Source organism: Rana temporaria, chromosome 1, assembly GCF_905171775.1.
Source record: "Rana temporaria chromosome 1, aRanTem1.1, whole genome shotgun sequence".
Taxonomy (NCBI): domain Eukaryota; kingdom Metazoa; phylum Chordata; class Amphibia; order Anura; family Ranidae; genus Rana; species Rana temporaria.
The window spans coordinates 271,516,072-271,535,809 of NC_053489.1; the positions used below are offsets into that span (position 1 = coordinate 271,516,072).

Consider the following 19,738-nt stretch of genomic DNA (forward strand, 5'->3'; position numbering starts at 1 on the left):
GTAGATTGGATGGAAATTCAGCTGGTTCTTGCTGAACTGGCTAAATTTCAATCCATGTATGGCCAGCTTCAGACAGACCATGGTTCAAGTTTATGAGTGTGTTAGCAATTGTTTTCTTTGTCGCCCACCCCTCCTTTGGATAGCTTATGGATGTCCCAAAGGTTTAGGTCTCAATGGAGGAGACAAAAGATAAAAACATAAAAAACAGGATTTTTGTACATGCTGTGAAATCCTATTGGAGGTACAGAGGTGCACACTTCAATTTCACTTTCATTTAATTCATAGATCTACAATCTAGCAGACAGAGTAGATTTATAAATGTAATCCTGTTCAGTGCTTTTTAAATATACTGTGAATATCCACTTGCCGACCGCATAACTTGCATACAAGGCGGCAGAGCTGCTCTTTTGCGCTGGATCACGTACCTAGTACATGATCAGCACTTCCAGATAGAGGGTGCGTGCACCCACCCACGCGGCTGTGCTGTGATTCATTACAGCACAAGCCGATCAGCAGGTCCTTGCCAAGGACCCGCTGATCAGCTCCATGATTCACTGACAGACCTCTGTGATGGTAAACGTCACAGAGCTCTATGTAGTTACAGGCGATCCGCTAAGCAGCGAAAAAAATACAAGAAGCTCTCTTAGTAAAATGAGTACAGTGATTGTTCATATTATTAGCACTCAATCACTCTATTCGTGTCAGTGGCAGTTAGTCAGTTCCCACTCATTGGCAGTTGGTGTCAGATTATCTGCCACACTATCACAGTCCCACTATAATTTGCTTATCCCTGCCATTACGAGTATAATTTTTTTTCCCATTATATATGCCATCATTTTTAGACGCTATTACTTTCACGCAAACCAATTAATATACACTTATTAGATTTTATTATTTTTGCTAGGTTTATTTTTCAAAACTTTTGGCCTTTTTTTGTTTATATAATAAAGACTAAAAAACCCAGTGCTGATCAAAAAAACACAAAAAGAAAGCTCTATTTGTGTGAAATAAAATGATAAAAAATGTATTTGCGTACAGTCTTGCATGAACACGCAATTGCCAGTTAAAGTAGAAAAATGTAGCTTGGCAAAAAATGGTCTGGTCATGAAGGGGGGTAAATCTTCTGGAGGGCAACTGGGTATACTTTCCTGAAACTAACAGTTGTGTTTTGAATAATATTGCCATATATTTAACCCTCCTATTCTGTTGAGGGTCAGTTTGACCCATTTCACTTTAAAGCAGAACAACATTACCATTAAACTACTTTTTCTCTTTCTTAGAAATTGTAAGACTTTGGTTAATTTTGGGTCAATATCATACTGTATGACTGCCTTAGACCGGCCACACACGGCTCGAATCTTGAACTATTAATGGGCAGGCTGAATGTACCAAGTTGATCAAGCAATTTGAGTACAACCAGTCTGCCAGATTCTCTTGCGATTATCGCTAGCAAACTGCTATAGCTGCTAGCGATAATCACGGTCTTCTTCCGCTGGGGACAGCTTCCCCCGCCCATCCGCCGGGAGCAGACAATTGTTCGACAGGAGGTATTCCCGTGTCAGAACTGTCTGTGTTGATGAGGGAATTGTACGGTTGCAGGAAAAAAAAAATGTGTGGACTGCCTAATTGACTCACACTTCATTATGTATTAAAATCTTTAGTAGTCAAAAAAGCATGAGTTAATCCCTTTATTAACCACACTGCTAGACCTGCTCAAGAGAGAGAAGTTGGCAATACTCAGGTATGCATGTGATAAATGGATAGAGATTCTACCTCTAATGTACAATACTGGACCCCACATTACAGTGGATAAAGAACTTGTGCCATTAAGAGGACACTATCCCTATAGGCAATAAAAACCTAATAAACCTTTGTGATATGAGATCAAAATTTGGAAATCTTGTGAGGCCAAATCTAGGTATGCCTAGGTCTTCACTGAAAGGCCACCAGGGGTGGTGCAGCTAATAAGAGGCGAGGAATACGGCTACTGCTAAATGTGAGTAACAGGCTGCAAGGTCACAATGTCACAACATCCCACAGGAGAGGGAAACTCACCATGTTGGGGACTGTGAGGAAACAGACCAGAGCTCTCCAAAGCTTCTAACTGGTGGGAAGACCTGTAACCTCTTCTAAGTTTGCTTTAACTGACACAACATTGCTGGTGTTATACTGTCCTAAAATGAACACGAATATCCTTATCAGCACTATGCATAACTATGTATCAGGCAGGTTATAAAACCTTTATTGATCCTAGACCACAATACCATCAAAAGGAACCGTAAAAATATTTTTCAAATGGCAGCAATGAATAGCTACCAGCAAAATAACTGAACAGTGGCCACAATTCGATGACCGTAAACTGTATCGGAAAATCATTTTCCTAGAGCAGAGATCGAAAGACTGAGAGATGGGCCTGGGTTATGCATTCTTCTGCTGCTGCAACCATTTTAAAGGGTCAGACTGATGCAGCTGAGAGATCTCCTACACCTCAGCTGCTATAGACTATTGCTGGTAGTAAATATGTAAAGCCCCGTACACACGATCGGACCTTTGTCCGACCAAAATCGCATCGGAATTCCAACGGAATTCCATCGGAGTAAAAGAGAACATGTTCTTTATCTAAACTCTGATAGAATTTCCAATGGAATTACTCCGATGGGGCATACACACGGTCGGAATTTCCAATGGAAAAAGTCTGTCAGTTTTTTTCCATCTGAAATTCTGATCGTGTGTACGGGGCTGGAGGTGTCAGATCTGCCCATCTGGACCACAAAACCAGTGCATATGTGACTTGCTAAAAATTCAGTTGTAAAGATCACACTTGGCTCTCGGTTACACCAGTGCGACTTGTCATGTGTTTTGAAACTAGCGAATCACATGACAAGTTGCACCCTGTTGTCCGCAATGGAGGCGGTGAAATGAAAGTAGTTCTTGCACTACTTTTTACAAGTTCTGGTGCGACTTGCATAGACATCTGGCCATGAAGTCTCACAGATGTCTTCCAATTAAGGATGAGCTCAGGCGTGTTCAACTCCAGGTGCCCACAAGGAAGCTGACATTCTGCAGCTCTTATCACAGGCAGTGAGACATTTCCTGATCCACGACTGCACAGATCGGAAAATGTCTCGCTACCTGTGATTAGCGCTGCGGACTGTCAGCTTCCTGGTGGGCACGTGGAATTGCAAACATGCCTGAGTTCATCCTTCCAAGTCACACTGACATGCGGCATAGAAATCGTGCGATTTTTCAAGAGAGGTTGCAGATTTCAAAGCCAAATCTCTTAGGGAGAGATTTATTAAAACTGGAGCACTCAGAAGCTGATTGGTTACTATGTACAGCTGCACTAGATTCTAAATCCAGCTTGTTCAATTAAACTTTGACTATAAGCCCAGGTTCACACTGGGCTGCGGGAGTGAAGCCGTGCGAGTTCAGCTAAACTCGCACGATTTCACTCCCGCTGGCAGTCCCGATTTTGGCCGCGATTTCAGAGACATCTGTGCAATATAAATCGCGGCCCGAAATCGCAAAAAGTAGTACAGGAACTACTTTTTGAAATCGGTGCAGCGCCGCAGATGCGGCGTCGCACCGATTAGGACGGTGCCATTGCCGTCAAATTCCGACGATTTGAGATGCGATTTGACATCTCAAATCGCATCTCAAATCGTATCAGTGTGAACCAGGCCAAAAACCTGGAGGCCGAATGGTTTGTATGCAGAGCTGCACCAGATTGGCCCTCTCCAGTTTTAGTAAATAACTGTAAGTAAGTTATTTTTTTTTGCAATGTGTAGATTTATCAAAAGACAGATTTAGAAGTAATTTTTATGTTCTTTTTTTTGTTTGATGCCATGAAAATTGTTTTATATTCTTGATTGATGGGCAGCTTAAAAAATAAATTCCTGTGAAAATGTTTTGATTATTTGACTAGTTTGTGATTATATGTCTTGCGTGGGTCATTTTGACTCAATTTTTTTCCTAAAGTAATAGGAGGGTTATAAGGGTTGTCTATTAAATAATCTGTGATGCCCTTTTAGCTTTGACATTGCGCATACTGTATGAAAAGATATAATATGTGCTAGTGCATAATGTGTATTTATATCTGCTTTCCTGCAATAGATGCACCTGCAAAAACTGGAGTCCCTGCACAATCCTCAGCAGATCTACTTTCGCCAAGACGTATTATGTGAAACTCTAGCTGGAAATGGATGCCCAGTAGTCACTATAACAGCAATGCCTGAGTCCAATTACTATGAGCATGTCTATCAGTTCCGTAAGTAGGAATAGTCTGAGAACAATTTTATATGTGTTCATCCATCATTCTGAAGATCATGTTTCATTTATATAGAATTTTCCTTTAAGAATACAGGCCATTTTCGTTGTTGACGGTAGAGCTTCAGAAAGCTAATGACAGATCTTTTAATTGGCTTAAAATGCATTAAGCAGCTTATTACAGTTTTGTCTAATGGCTATTACAAAGAAACTCTAGAACACTCAAGAGCTTGCATTTAAAATAATATTGAAACTCAGGAGAAGGTGATATGTTCTGTTCTAACAGCTGATTCAATACTAAGCGGCAGCTGTATTGGACACTTTATACAGTTAGGTCCATATATACATTTATATATATGGACACGGGCACACTGTTAATTTTTTTTCTTCAGGTAGTTACCAAAACCTATTCAAGCTATAGTTATATTATGATATTGGCTAAAAGTGCACACTCTCAGGTTTAATTTGATGTAAAAAAAAAAAAAATTGATGGCTAAAAAAAAAAAAAAAAACGCAAATCGCGGTAAAAACACACGTCGAAAAAACGCAAACACGTTCAAAAGCAACATGCATAGGTGTGAACCGAGCCTTAAGCAGGTAAAAGGTCTGGAGTTGATTCAAACCCTTGGTTCACACCTATGCATTTTTAGTGCTTTTTGCATTTTGCATATTTGTACTGCAGTCCATTTAACATGGTTTCCTATGGAACATGTTCTGTAGTGCAAATCTGCAAAATGCAAAAAGCACTTAAAAATGCCTAGGTGTGAATCCAGGCCTAAGTGTGGTATTTGCATTTGGAATCTATTGCTGTGAACCTACATCTGTGTTCAAAGAGCTGTCCTTGCAAGTAAAAAAGGCCATTGTAAGGCTTAAAAAAAAAAACCATCAGAGAGATAACAGAAACATTAGGAGTGGCCAAATCAACAGTTTGGTACATTCTGAGGAGAGAAGAACGCACTGGTGAGATCTATGGTAAAGAAATTCACAACATCCAGACAAGTGAAGGACACTCTCCAGGAGGTGGGCGTATCATTATTAAAGTCTGCAATCAAGAGAAGACTTCATTAAGAGCAAATACAGAGGGTTCACCATTCTGAAAAATAGAAAAGCCAGATTAGACTTTGCCAAATAACATCTAAAAAAGCCAGACCAGTTCTGAAAAAGCATTCTTTGGACAGATAAAACTAAGATTAAAGTGTTTATTAACCCATATAAGTAAGTCTATGCCAGCCGCACTATTAGAGCCTGGCATAGCACACTGTGTAAGTCTTCTATAAAAACAAGCCATATAAATACCTGTTTAGAGCCGTCTTCAGGCCGGTCACATGACTCGTGGCCACTATACGGCTCAGATTTATGGCTTCTGCAGGAGGGGCCAAGATCTCCCTCTGACATCAGCTGGGGAGGTCACATGGCCACTCAGCCCCTCCTGCAGTAGCCCTGGAAACCAGACGAGAGTCATGTGACTGGCCTGAAGATTGCTATGAACAGGTATTTACAAGCCTTGTTTTTGCTATGCCAGGCTCTAATAAAGGGGCTGGCAGTGACCATTTCAATGTTTTTAATTTTTATTAATAGCAGCGGACGGGGCGGAGACAGAGACACAGCAGGGAGCTGACAGACAGGGAGGAGGGGATTAGGGGGAGAGATGAGATCAGAGCAGGGATGCGTATGAAATGCTAATTTTTACAGTTTAGAGGGGGGCAGATCACACAGCACAAGCAATGTGCTGTTTAATCTTCTTTAAGGGACCAGGATCTAAATTTCTCTTTTTTTTTGGTTAACAAACACTTTAATCTGTACCAGAATGACGGGTAGAAAAAAGTGTAGAGAAGGCTTGGAACAGCTCATGATCCAAAGCACACAACGTCATCTGAAAAACATGGTGGAGGCAGTGTGATGGCATGGGCATGCATGTCTTCTAGTGGCACTGGGTCATTGGTGTTTGTTGATGATGTAACAGTAGACAAAAGCAGCCCAATGAATTTTGCAGTGTTTAGAGCTATACTGTCAGCCCATTCTCAGCCAAATGGAGCAAAGTTGATTGGACGGGGTTTTTGAATTCAGCATTTTTATGCCGGTTTCTCTCTCTGTACATATGATGTGCACTGTACACAGTCTATGGCTGGTTCTTGCTTTTTCTCAGAATTATTTTACTTGACACTGAGTCTTTTGGAATTTTTAATAATTGGCACTCAGTGGGGGGGACCCCACACTTTGGAGAGGTGGATTTAAGGCTTTGTCATAAACGTGTGCACACCCTAATCACCTAGTGCGCATTGGCATTATTGCTCTGTGTAGCAGCGGGGAGATGGGGAAATATCACCATCTTACTGCCATAAGAGAAGTGATTACGCACTCCTCTATTACTGTGCTGGCAGGGAGATCAGTGTGCCAGGCCATATATATTCACACACGCATGTGTGTTTGAGCTTTGGGGTGTGCACCCTAATGCAATAAGCTGCGCACTCCTATGGGCTTTGTCTTTTATGAAGGCTCACGGATGAAGCTCTACCAGTGGCTTCCATATGGTGGTGCATATGGTGTGTCCCTACATGGATATATTTGGCTATGTTTCTTGTGAAATTTTCCAGATTGTATATTTTAAAGTTCTGCATACCTATGATTGCAATTAGAATATATTAGATTAGAATATATTGACTGCAGTATACTAGGGAGATTTGCACTACATGTAATTAGGCTCTGTAGCTATATATACAAACATTTTTTTTATCCTTGATGATGTACGAAGCCCTTATGTTTGCCTAGTATGTGCTGTTTTCTGGTGCGACTGAAGAAGCAGAACTACCTGAAACATGTCAAGCCTTTATGTAAATGGATGGTGGCATTCCCAATTACCAACATTCTATAATACAGTGCCTTGCGAAAAAGTATATTTTTTTTGAAGAATCAACAACAAGTGGGACACAATCATGAAGTGGAACGAAATTTATTGGATATTTCAAACTTTTATAAAAAATAAAAAACTGAAAAATTGGGCGTGCAAAATTATTCAGCCCCTTTACTTTCAGTGCAGCAAACTCTCTCCAGAAGTTCAGTGAGGATCTCTGAATGATCCAATGTTGACCTAAATGACTAATGATGATAAATAGAATCCACCTGTGTGTAATCAAGTCTCCGTATAAATGCTCCTGCACTGTAATAGTCTCAGAGGTCCGTTTAAAGTGCAGAGAGCATCATGAAGAACAAGGAACACACCAGGCGGGTCCGAGATACTGTTGTGGATAAGTTTCAAGCCGGATTTGGATACAAAAAGATTTCCCAAGCTTTAAACATCCCAAGGAGCACTGTGCAAGCGATAATATTGAAATGGAAGGAGTATCAGACCACTGCAAATCTACGAAGACCTGGCCGTCCCTCTAAACTTTCAGCTCATACAAGGAGAAGACTGATCAGAGATGCAGCCAAAAGGCCCATGATCACTCTGGATGAACTGCAGAGATCTACAGCTGAGGTGGGAGACTCTGTCCATAGGACAACAATCAGTCGTATACTGCACAAATCTGGCCTTTATGGAAGAGTGGCAAGAAGAAAGCCATTTCTTAAAGATATCCATAAAAAGTGTCGTTTAAAGTTTGCCACAAGCCACCTGGCAGACACACCAAACATGTGGAAGAAGGTGCTCTGGTCAGATGAAACCAAAATCCAACTTTTTGGCAACAATGCAAAATGTTATGTTTGGTGTAAAAGCAACACAGCTCATCACCCTGAACACACCATCCCCACTGTCAAACATGGTGGTGGCAGCATCATGGTTTGGGCCTGCTTTTCTTCAGCAGGGACAGGGAAGATGGTTAAAATTGATGGGAAGATGGATGGAGCCAAATACAGGACCATTCTGGAAGAAAACCTGATGGAGTCTGCAAAAGACCTGAGACTGGGACGGAGATTTGTCTTCCAACAAGACAATGATCCAACACATAAAGCAAAATCTACAATGGAATGGTTCACAAATAAACATATCCAGGTGTTAGAATGGCCAAGTCAAAGTCCAGACCTGAATCCAATCGAGAATCTGTGGAAAGAACTGAAAACTGCTGTTCACAAACGCTCTCCATCCAACCTCGCTGAGCTCCAGCTGTTTTGCAAGGAGGAATGGGCAAAAATGTCAGTCTCTTGATGTGCAAAACCGATAGAGACATACCCCAAGCGACTTACAGCTGTAATCGCAGCAAAAGGTGGCGCTACAAAGTATTAACTTAAGGGGGCTGAATAATTTTGCACGCCCAATTTTTCAGTTTTTTTTTTAAAGTTTGAATCCAATAAATTTCATTCCACTTCATGATTGTGTCCCACTTGTTGTTGATTCTTCAAAAAAAATTACAGTTTTATATCTTTATGTTTGAAGCCTGAAATGTGGCAAAAGGTCGCAAAGTTCAAGGGGGCCGAATACTTTCGCAAGGCACTGTATCTATGATTGTTCTTAATACTATAGTAAACTTTGATAGACTACCATCCTAATCAACACACAGGTGAAATATACTACAGTGCTTCTTGTGTTTTATGTACATTTAATACAATTTTTATTTTTTTATTAACTGAATGTTGTGTGCCCATAAAGTCCATGGACTGCGGTCCATAATCATTTATTTTGCTTCTTTTAATAACCATATATTTTTGTTGGCCTGTAATTTTTTTTGGCTTTTAGCAATAATAATGTTGTGCAAAGAGCTTAACAGCTAATCATATTTCAGGCTTTTTATAGTAAGAAAAATATTTTTAATTTGTTGGTATTGGTTACTGTGCTCAGTATTGCCACCTCGCTATATTGAATAAACCCAATTTAATGGTTCTATTTTGCATAAAAGCTGCTACTTTGAGACCATTGCTATACTTTTTAACTTTTTTTTTTGTAATGTATCTATCACCACCATGTGGTGAAATGTAGGAATACAATTTATCCAAATCAGTAGTCACAAAATAAGGCATAACCATTGAGGGCCAGTTGGACCATATGCAGTCCACTATGTTTTTTTTCTGCATCAAAAACATATGGAAAGTAGGTTATATGTTTTTCAATGGCATAGTTCACACAAGTGCGTTCCAGTTCCAGAAAAGAAAGTAGAACATGTTGCATTTTTCCTGCACTGGACTGTACTGGGACACTTTAAAACTCATCAAAAATGCACTGGAACACGCATGTCCTTATTTAAAGTTAAGAAAAAAAGAGGGGGAAAAAATGCACCAGACTGCATAAAAAAATGTTTTAAAAATGCAGAAAAGCATCTGGAATGCATCCACACTGCGTTTCTATGGTGTGAACTGGCCCCTACTCGGAGAAACCTTTGCCTCTTCTGAATGAGTCTTTAAGGCCCCATACACACGATAGAATTTATCCGCGAATACGGTCCAGCGGACTGTTTCCGCGGATAAATCCTCTCGAGGATTTCGGCGGATTTTCATGCGATGGAGTGTACACACCATCGCATTGAGATCCGCGCCGAAATCCTCTGGCGATGACGTGTCACGCCGTCGCCGCGATTATGACGCGGCGACGTGCGCGACGCTGTCATATAAGGAATTCCACGCATGCGTCGAATCATTACGACGCATGCGGGGGATCCCTTCGGACGGATGGATCCGGTGAGTCTGTACAGACCAGCGGATCCATCCGTTGGGATGGACTCCAGCAGATGGATTTGTTCTGCATGTCAGCAAATATTCGATCTGCTGGAATCCATCCCAGGGGAGATATATCCGCGGAAACAGATCCGCTGGCGTGTACACACCATAGGATCTATCCGCTGAAACCCATTTGTTGGGATTTATCTGCGGATGGATTCTATGGTGTGTACGGGGCCTAAGACGTTTTTGGCATTAAAGATATCATGAAGTAACTTATTAGTAACTACACTTTTAAAGAGGGGTATAGCTAGTAAACCTAGTTTTAACCTGCTCACTTCTCAATCTCTTTAAATATGTTTTATTTGGCAACATGCATGATAATGTTAGTTTTATAGATGACAAAAAGAAATAAAATGCACATATGTAATATTTGTAATGTATATAATAATGAACTTGTATGCACCTGATATTGTGTTCTGTGATGACCAGTTGGCATAAGGCGTGCCTGCCATCAGAAGCGTGCTAACCCTTTCCATTCCGCCTGATAAAAGTGTTTCTTTTGCTTTGTCACCTCATTGTAGAGATTTTACTTATGTCTTGTCTCAATGGCATAACAGAAAGTAAAGTAAAATTTCCTGAAATAGAAATCAAAAAAAAAAAAAGGGTTTTACTAAATTTCCATATTACCGTAAGTCTCATCATTTCACAAAGCTAATACATTCCAATGATCAGGCACATAGGGGCCAAGACAGCAAATGCAATGTGCCGTCCGCTGGCTTTTACCAGAAATATAAGAACATGGCTTTAAGGTGGGGTGTATTACATCCGTGTATTGCTACATCATTATTTTATTTATTTTTTCTTCATAGGAAACCGTCCCTACATCTTTCTTAGTTCCAGAGTTCATCCTGGGGAGACCAATGCAAGTTGGGTTATGAAAGGGACCTTGGAGTTTCTTATGGGCAGCAGTATAACTGCACAGAACCTACGGGAATCCTATATTTTTAAAATTGTTCCAATGCTAAACCCAGATGGAGTGATCAATGGAAAGTAAGAACTTCTGTTCGTTTTTCCACATCACTACAGTGCTATGTGTTTATAAGATTGATACAGTTTACCATTGTATGTTTGTTTATTTCAGCTACTAACTCATGTTAAATATATAGTAATTTGTTTTGTAAGGTACCGTATTTATCGGCGTATAACATGCACAGGCGGAAAAAAACTTTCCACAGCCCCCTGCGCAGGCACAGTTTATCCTCTATTTTCAGGGTTCAGTTACTTTTTCCCTGTTTTGAGGTTTTGGTAAATTTTGGAAGTGTCGTCTATAAGATCTAGTCCAATGTGTTTTCTGTGACAGCTTAGCAAAGATGACAGAAGCAACACTACCACTTTGAAAACACTGTTCCCCCAAATTGAACCCTTTATAGAGGGTCCTATGTGAATTGGATGAGCCTAATGATAATGTGTTTGGCTTAGCTGGTCAGGGTGGGCAGGGTTTAATATCCTAAATAACTAGAGAAAAGTAATATCATAGGTTGTGCTTGCCTTCACCAAGTATATCCTGTCTGGCATATCAATTCTCCAGTACTGAGGATGTGCTTCAATACAGTAATGCCATGTAGTGCAGTAACCCCCAGTAAACAATCACATTTCAAAATGCCAATTCTGAGTAGACATGCATGCATGAATGATTTCTGTTGAACCTGAAGAATGAACAGTGTGGGTGGAGGAATCTCCCACTGTAGCTATTGAGTTATGACAGTTGCAGCTGGCACCTGTAAGAATACCCAAACAGCAGCTGCATCTGATTGGATGGACAATTTCCATCCAGCTCGTTCAGTTTTTCAGTAATGGGATGGCTGGCAGGAGGTGGCTGACAAATGCCATCCATGTAGCAAATTTCAGATGGTTCTTCAGGAATGGGCATAGATAGTGTGTAGCCAGCTGAATGTCCGTGAAAGATGAACTGTGGTTGCTTACTGAGGATTAGCCAGTGTGCTGATGTCTTATTAAAACAAAAGTTCTTTGACGTTAATCCTAGTAGATCCAATGTTTGGAGCTAATTTGTTTTCAAGTGAGAATGTGATTCTATAAATGTCTCTGAACGTGTGTGTGTGCGTGTGTGTATATGTATGTGTATATTTAATTAATTACTTCAAAGAATGTTCCCCCAACATTTCATATTCCTAATATATGTATGTTGTACCATGCACCAGACTTGTGTTAAAAAAAAATCATGTTCTCTTTGTATTGCTTCCTTTGTGTGAAATAACATGTGCCAGTTCCTCTACTTTCCTATTTCAAACTGACAATGCTAAGCATGAGAGAATATCCATTCCAGCATGGTCAGGTTTCTGGCTGTGCTGGGAGAACAGCCTATCTGTCATCCAATGTTAAGACTTGCAATGGCCCCCCACTGCACAGCCATTCACTGGGAAGGTCAGTGTAGTGCTGCTTCTCAAACCCTACCTCTCTAAGCCCATTATGCAGCTGAAAACAGAGATTAGGTGATCATCTTTGAAGAAAAAAAAACATAATAATGATTTTTCATATACAGGTGCATCTCATACAATTTGAATATCATCAAAAAGTTAATGTATTTCAGTTATTCAATTTAAAAAGTGAAACGCATATATTTTATATAGATGCATTACACACAGAGCAATATATTTCAAGCATTTCTTTCCTTTAACTTTGATTATGGCCACAATTCACTATCTCAGAACATTAGAATATTACATAAGACCAATAAAAATAAATTAAAAGTAAATACATTTTAATAGAGAAATGTTGGCTTACTGAAAAGCATGTCCATGTACAGTATAGTATGCACTCAATACTTGGTCAGGGACTTCTTTTGCATGAATTACTGCATCAATGTGGTGTGGCATGGAGGAGATCAGCCTGTGGCATTGCTTAGGTGTTATGGAAGCCCAGGTTGCTTTGATAGCGGCTTGCATTGTTGAGTCTGGTGTCTCTCATCTTCCTCTTGACAATACCCCACAGATTCTCTATGGGGTTTAGGTCAGGCGAGTTTTCTGGCCAATCAAGCACAGTGATACCATGATCATTGAACCAGGTATTGGTACTTTTGGCAGGTGCCAAGTCCTGCTGGAACCTGGGAAGCCATGTCCATCTGCTGGTGTTGGTCCACTGTGTTTTATTAGGTCCAAAGTGAGCGCAGCACTCAACCAGGAAATTCTATAGCACTTCATGCTTCCCTCTGCTGACCAGCTTAAGGCCCCTACACACTTGTGCGACTTCAAAGTCACGCGATTTTGCCGTGATTCGTGGTCGCGATTTCAGAGAATGCCTGTGTAAGTGGCATCAAAATCGAACCAAAGTAGTGCAGGGACTACTTTGAAGTCGCACTAATATGAATGGTTGTCATTGGAAATCATGGGTAACGGCTTGTCATGCTAATTTGCCATCACAAATCGTGGGACAAGTCGTATAAGTGTGAAAGGGGTCTTATGGAGATGTGGATTTCATTTTCCAGCAGGACTTGGCACCTGTCCACACTGCCAAAAGTACCAATACCTGGTTTTAATAATCATAGTATCACTGTGCTTGATTGGCCAGGAAAGATGAGCGGAAAGCCAATTTTAAAGAAACCTGGGCTTCCAGACCACCTCAGCAGTGCCACAGACTGAGCACCTCCATGCCCATACCTCATTGATGCAGTAATTCATGCAAAAGGAGCCCTGACCAAGTATTGAGTGCATACTATACTTTTCCGCAAGCCAACATTTCTGTATTAAAAACCTTTTTTTTTTTTTTTTATTGGTCTTTTATGTAATATTCACATTTTCTGAGATACCAGATTTTGTGTTTTCACTAGCTATAAGCCATAATCATCCAAATTAAAAGAAAGAAATGCTTGAAATATACCACTCTGTATGTAATGCATCTCAAAATATTTGAGTTTCAATTTTTGAATTAAATTGCTGAAATGAATTAACTTTTTGATGATGTTCTAATGTTATGTACCTGTATATGCATAAATGTTTTGCATTGCATTTCTACAGGTAAGGGTCCACAATACTTTAAGTTCAGCTCTTTGATTTTGATCTGTAACAACCACAATCTTGTTATGCTTTTTTTCTATTTTCTCACCAGTCATCGTTGTTCTTTAAGTGGGGAGGATCTGAACAGGCAGTGGCAAAATCCTAATTTGGATTTGCACCCTACAATTTACCACACCAAAGGCCTCCTGCAGTATTTGGCATCAATTAAACGAACACCCATGGTAAGTTTTAGAGTGTTGTGTAGTACATGTAACTTTAGATGGACAAACAAGTGTACAGATATTTGTTTGCTGAGCGGACCTCCGCCCTTCTGTGCAGAATGATCAGTTTATTGAAAGGATCTATCATCTTGTACACGTTATCCATGTGTAACAAAATTCATTCTAGGTTTACCAAGACCCCATGTGAACAGGCTTGTTGTTCACAGCCAACAGCTTTTTCATTCCAATACAAATCTATGGGAATGCAAAGTTGGCTTGAAGCAAGTCAAAAGGAGGTCAGCTGCATGTCAAATGCATCTGTCAGTGAACTTTGAATGATCTCAGAAATGTCTCAAACGCATGTTAAACTGATTTCCATTGACATAAGCCCAGTTGTTCAATACAGGCCTTCTAATCACTTCCCTGCTGGAGCAATTTTTTAGATTTTCCATCCACATATTACAAACTGCATGCTTTGCTATAAAACTGCCTAAACCCCAAAGCATTATATTTTATTAAAGGAAGGACCATGTGGAATAAAATGGTGGCAGTTGCAATTTTACAGCCCTGTAAGGGTGATTGGAAGCTCTACAGCCTACTGGATAAGCCCCTACTACTTCAGCCATGAGCTTGTTTTTAACCCCTTTTTATACAAGAGCATTTATTAACGCCCCTTGGTAGACAAGAGGAACTTTAGCCATGTCTGCAAAAAGTAAAAGTCAGCAGCTATGAGTTCTGTAGCAGTGGATTTTTTTACGAAACAGATACTTACCAGCCCGTTGTAGTACATCGCTCTTTCTTCCTACAACTTCATGTCTTGAGTTTTGTCTTCGGTCCCAGGCTGCCATCTTGGGTTCGGAAGCAGGCTGTGACTGTGATGTGTGAATTGGTGGAGATTGTCCTGAAGCCTCCTAGGATGTGTGATATATTCCACGAGGTTGTGGGCGGGAGGAGGAGTGGACCCAGCAAATGTCATCTTCACCTAGGTGTGGTATAAGGAAGTCGGAGGAAGTACCCCATGGTGGTACTTGCCTCTTTAAAGAGATAATAGATGTGTTAAAGTGAGAGGGGAAGGTCTGGAATATGCAATCTTCAAAAAATAGAATGACGGTCCTCTCTAAGCTTGCTGATAAAAAGATAATCGTGCTGGTACATGGTGATTTCCTTGCTAGCCTTTACTCTCTAGTACTGATGATTGCAAAAACTGAAAAAAGTACACTCTATCTACATGAAACACAGCAAAAACAGTTTAATTACTGACATTTATGTTAAGACTATTCTCATTTTATTTTACGAAAAAAAGGGGGAAAATACCATAAAAATTAGACCTATTGGGTATGCTGTAGAGTTTGTTCCATGTCCTTTGCAAGTATATTATGGTTGATATGTCAGATTTTTTTCTCCTGTACCCTTTAGGTTTACTGTGATTACCATGGGCACTCTCGTAAGAAAAATGTCTTCATGTATGGCTGCAGTATTAAGGAGACAGTGTGGCACACAAATGCTAGTGCAGCTTCCTGTGATATGATGGAAGAAAGTGGCTATAGGGTGAGTACATACATTAATCATGATATTGGGATTAGCTAAGAACATATAGTAGTCCAAAAAAGCAATCTTAAATTTAAAAAAAATACCCCCCACCCCCACACTATCCTTAATATATTTATTACATAAACAACTATCAGGAGCAGCTCCCACTAAAAACATGTAGTCAAAGCACATCAATAGTACATATATAGATGAAATATATTGAAGCATTTCACCTAATAATTCAGCCGAAATGTGAATAAATATGCACATTAATCTGATGCATATTAAAAAAAGTATTTTTATAATAAACTCTGCCAAATCTAAGAAATGGCCCCACTAGGTGACACAAATATAACCCCAGACTTCTATCATAAATCAATCGCCACCATGAAACCAGTGAATCCGCAATCTTGTGAAGACCATCACACACTTCCCTCATCTTCTGTGATGGACCCAACAACTGCATAAGAGGTCTAATATCGCATTAAGAAGCAGGGTTTACAAACTTCCACCTGTAGCAAAACTCTTTCTCCATAGGAGAATCATATAGGAACATAAAGGAGACTATATAATGCAACACCGCTAAATCAAAATGCCAGCATATACAGTGCCTTGAAAAAGTATTAATTCCCCTTGAAATTTTCTACATTTTGTCATGTTACAACCAAAAACGTAAATGTATTTTATTGGATAAACCAACACAAAGTGGCACTTAATTGTTAAGTGGAAGGAAAATGATAAATAGTTTACAAAAGTGTTTACATATAAATATCTGAAAAGTGTGGCGTGCATTTGTATTCAGCCCCTTTTACTCTGATACCCCTAACTAAAATCTAGTGGAACCAATTTCCTTCAGAAGTCACCTAATCAGTAAATAGAGTCCATCTGTGTGTAATTTAATCTCAGTAAAGCTCTCAGAGGTTTGTTAGCGAACCTTTGTGAACAAACAGCATCATGAAGGCCAAGGAACACACCAGACAGGTCAGGGATAAAGTTGTGGACACGTTTAAGGGTTAGCTTATAAGAAATTATCCCAAGCTTTGAACATCTCTCGGAGCACTGTTCAAATCTAATTCGATGTACAGTGAAACCTTGGAGTGCGAGCATAATTCGTTCTGGAAACATGCTTGTAATCCAAAGCACTTGTATATCAAAGCGAATATCTGTGGAAACACAGATAATTCGTTCCGCAACCATTTATTTATGAGTCCTTAAGTTTATAGTCCATATAAAAAGATTATAGCAATGTGATAGGGTGTGTAACCATAAAATGTCCATCCACAAATGGAAGCCTCCACAAGGGGATTAGAAGCAAAATCCAGCAGGAGCTACAGAGTATAAAAGAGAAGAGAGGCGCCTCTAAGTGTAGCAATAAGTTGCTAAATGTTGTACCTTCATTAAATGTAACCATATTGCTACACTTAGAGGCACCTGTCTTCTATTTTATACTCCATTGTGACATGACGCTACTCTTGTATTAAGACATTGCTTGTATATCAAGTCAAAATGTATTAAAAAATGTAGCTTGTCTTGGAAAACGCTCTCAAACCAAGTTACCTTAAAACCAAGGTTTTACTGTATCTCCCTAATGTCTGTTGTTTCTATGACTCTTTATACAAATAAGGAATTCCCCAACAAATATTATTGTTTGGGGATGTTCCCATGGTCTATGAATCAATTCCTGTGTACTGTACAATAAATATAAGAGAAATATTGGTGGACCTCTAAATTCCCTATCTTGAAGTAAAGTACAGGATATACGCCCCACCCCTCTCTTCTCTGCAATCTCTTTATTATTTGCTAATAAAACTGGAGCCTCGTGGAGTGAACGGGGTTATATGGGGACACTTGGGCGTGGAACCAGCAAAGCTTTTGCCAGCTTACAATCACCTGAAGGTAGCGGCATTTAACCCATGGCCTACGATTGGATACCTGTGTCCTGTACTGTACTTAAAGTGGAGGTTCACCCTAAAACAATTATCTAACATTACATCCAGCATACTAAGGACATGTAAAGTATGCTGGTATTTTTTTTTCTAAGTACATACCGTTTAATTGTTATTTTCGCCCAGGCTTCTGGGTTCTGATTCCCGCGGGACTGGGCATTCCTATTGAAAGCTTAGCTGATTGACGTCTGGTGAAAATCTTCCCATGGCGCATAAAGCGCGTCACCAGTTTTCCGTAAATAGCCGACCTGCGAGTCGGCTCTATATGGCGCCTGCGCAATCGGCTCTACACGGCGGGCGCAGTCGCCATATAGCGCCGAGTCGCAGGACAGCTATTTACGGAAAACTGGTGACGCGCTTTATGCTCCATGGGGAGATTTTCACCAGACGTCAATCAGCTAAGCTTTCAATAGGAACGCCCAGTCCAGCGGGAATCAGAGCCCGGAAGCCAGGGCGAAAATAACAATTAAACGGTATGTACGGAGAAAAAAAAAATACCAGCATACTTTACATGTCCTTAGTATGCTGGATGTAATGTTAGATAATTGTTTTATGGTGAACCACCACTTTAAAGATACCAAATTTACAGGCCAAATACCCTCCTTTTCTGCCCTTATTTATCTATACATAATTTGTCTGAATACATATTTTGAAGCGGAGTAAGGGTCCTTCTAAGGCCTGTGCTTTGTCAGTTCCCTGAGCTATTAATATGCATGCTGTCTTTCAGTTTGTAAATAACAATAACATTTAATACAAAGCCATTTAGTTGTTTAAAACCCAAATTTGGTCTCTCCCACTTGCCCAGCATGTATTTTAGTACATCTAGTTGTCTTCTGGCTGGGTGACATGGCATGGTCCTCTTCCTCTTGTCCACTTGCCCCCTTCTGGACAGGTTTCATTGATGCAGAGAGCAGTATTTATTACATGATGTCAAGGCCACTCCCCTCATCATTGCATGTGATGTGATGGGGTAGGTCCATGACTACCTGTACTCGCAGGATGCAGATTGAATAGTGACAATAAAATTAAATGGTTAGCCATAGAGATGTCTTTATTTCTGATCCACACTGCAAGATTCATCTGAAGTGTGGATGGCTGTAGACAACAGCTCCACTTTTTTTTCCTTTTACTATTCAGGCAAATTATCTATGATATCACTTGTGTATGTCACAGCAGAGGTTACATTTTCATGGGTAGATTTGTTTTTTGCAGAAAATTATTAAAGCGAGACAGCAGGTTGTCTTTGACTTCTTGAATTTACTGAACATTCTGTGAATTTAAAAATCCATTATTCTGATGATAAATCCTTGCATCTTTATATATAAATACCTAAATGTCCACAATTTTATTCTTGATATTATCTGTTACTGTTTATTATTTTTCCAGACTCTTCCTAAAGTTCTGAGCCAGATTGCTCCAGCATTTTGCATGGACAGCTGTAGTTTTGTGGTTGAGAAATCCAAGGAATCTACAGCCCGTGTAGTAGTGTGGAGAGAGCTGGGTGTCCAGAGAAGTTACACAATGGAAAGCACACTGTGTGGCTGTGACCAGGGAAAGTACAAGGTAAGGGGTAGTATGAGTAGTGTGAATAGAAGTGTTGACAATTGACCTGCCTATTTGGCTAGTTTAACCTCTTCACCACTGGGCACTTAAACCCCCTTCCTAACCAGACCAATTTTCAGCTTTCTGTGCTCTCACAATTTGAATGACAATTACTCGGTTATACAACATTGTACCCATATGAAATTTTTGTCCTTTTTTTCACACAAATAGAGCTTTCTTTTGGTGGTATTTAATCACTGTTGGGTTTTTTATTTTTTTGCGCTATAAAAGAAAGACTGAAAATTCTGTAAATAAAAAAATGTTCTCGTTTCTGTTATAAAATTTAGCAAATTAGTATTTTTTCTTCATAAATTTTGGCCAAAATTTATATTGCTACATATCTTTGGTAAAAATAAGTACAAATTAGTGGATATTATTTGGTTTTTGTGAAAGTTATAGAGTCCACAAGCTATGGTGCCAATATCTGAAAATGTATCACACCTGAAGTACTGAGGGCCTATATAATTTCTTGAGACTCCAACATGCCAGAAAAGTACAAATACCCCCCAAATGACCCCTTTTTGGAAAGAAGACATTCCAAGGTATTTAGAAAGAGGCACGGTGAGTTTTTTGAAGT

At 39.8% G+C, this 19,738-nt stretch overlaps 1 protein-coding gene across 2 annotated transcripts in view; it reads left to right on the forward strand.

Moving 5' to 3' along the window:
* Positions 1 to 19,738, forward strand: part of AGTPBP1 (ATP/GTP binding carboxypeptidase 1) — a 234,627-nt gene that overhangs the window by 154,402 nt on the left and 60,487 nt on the right. For both annotated transcript variants that reach the window (XM_040355516.1, XM_040355517.1), the window contains 5 exons: positions 4,114 to 4,267; positions 10,722 to 10,902; positions 13,975 to 14,104; positions 15,500 to 15,631; positions 18,946 to 19,122. In XM_040355516.1, the coding sequence (XP_040211450.1) occupies positions 4,114 to 4,267; positions 10,722 to 10,902; positions 13,975 to 14,104; positions 15,500 to 15,631; positions 18,946 to 19,122 (774 nt within the window). The remainder of the gene's footprint in view (positions 1 to 4,113; positions 4,268 to 10,721; positions 10,903 to 13,974; positions 14,105 to 15,499; positions 15,632 to 18,945; positions 19,123 to 19,738) is intronic.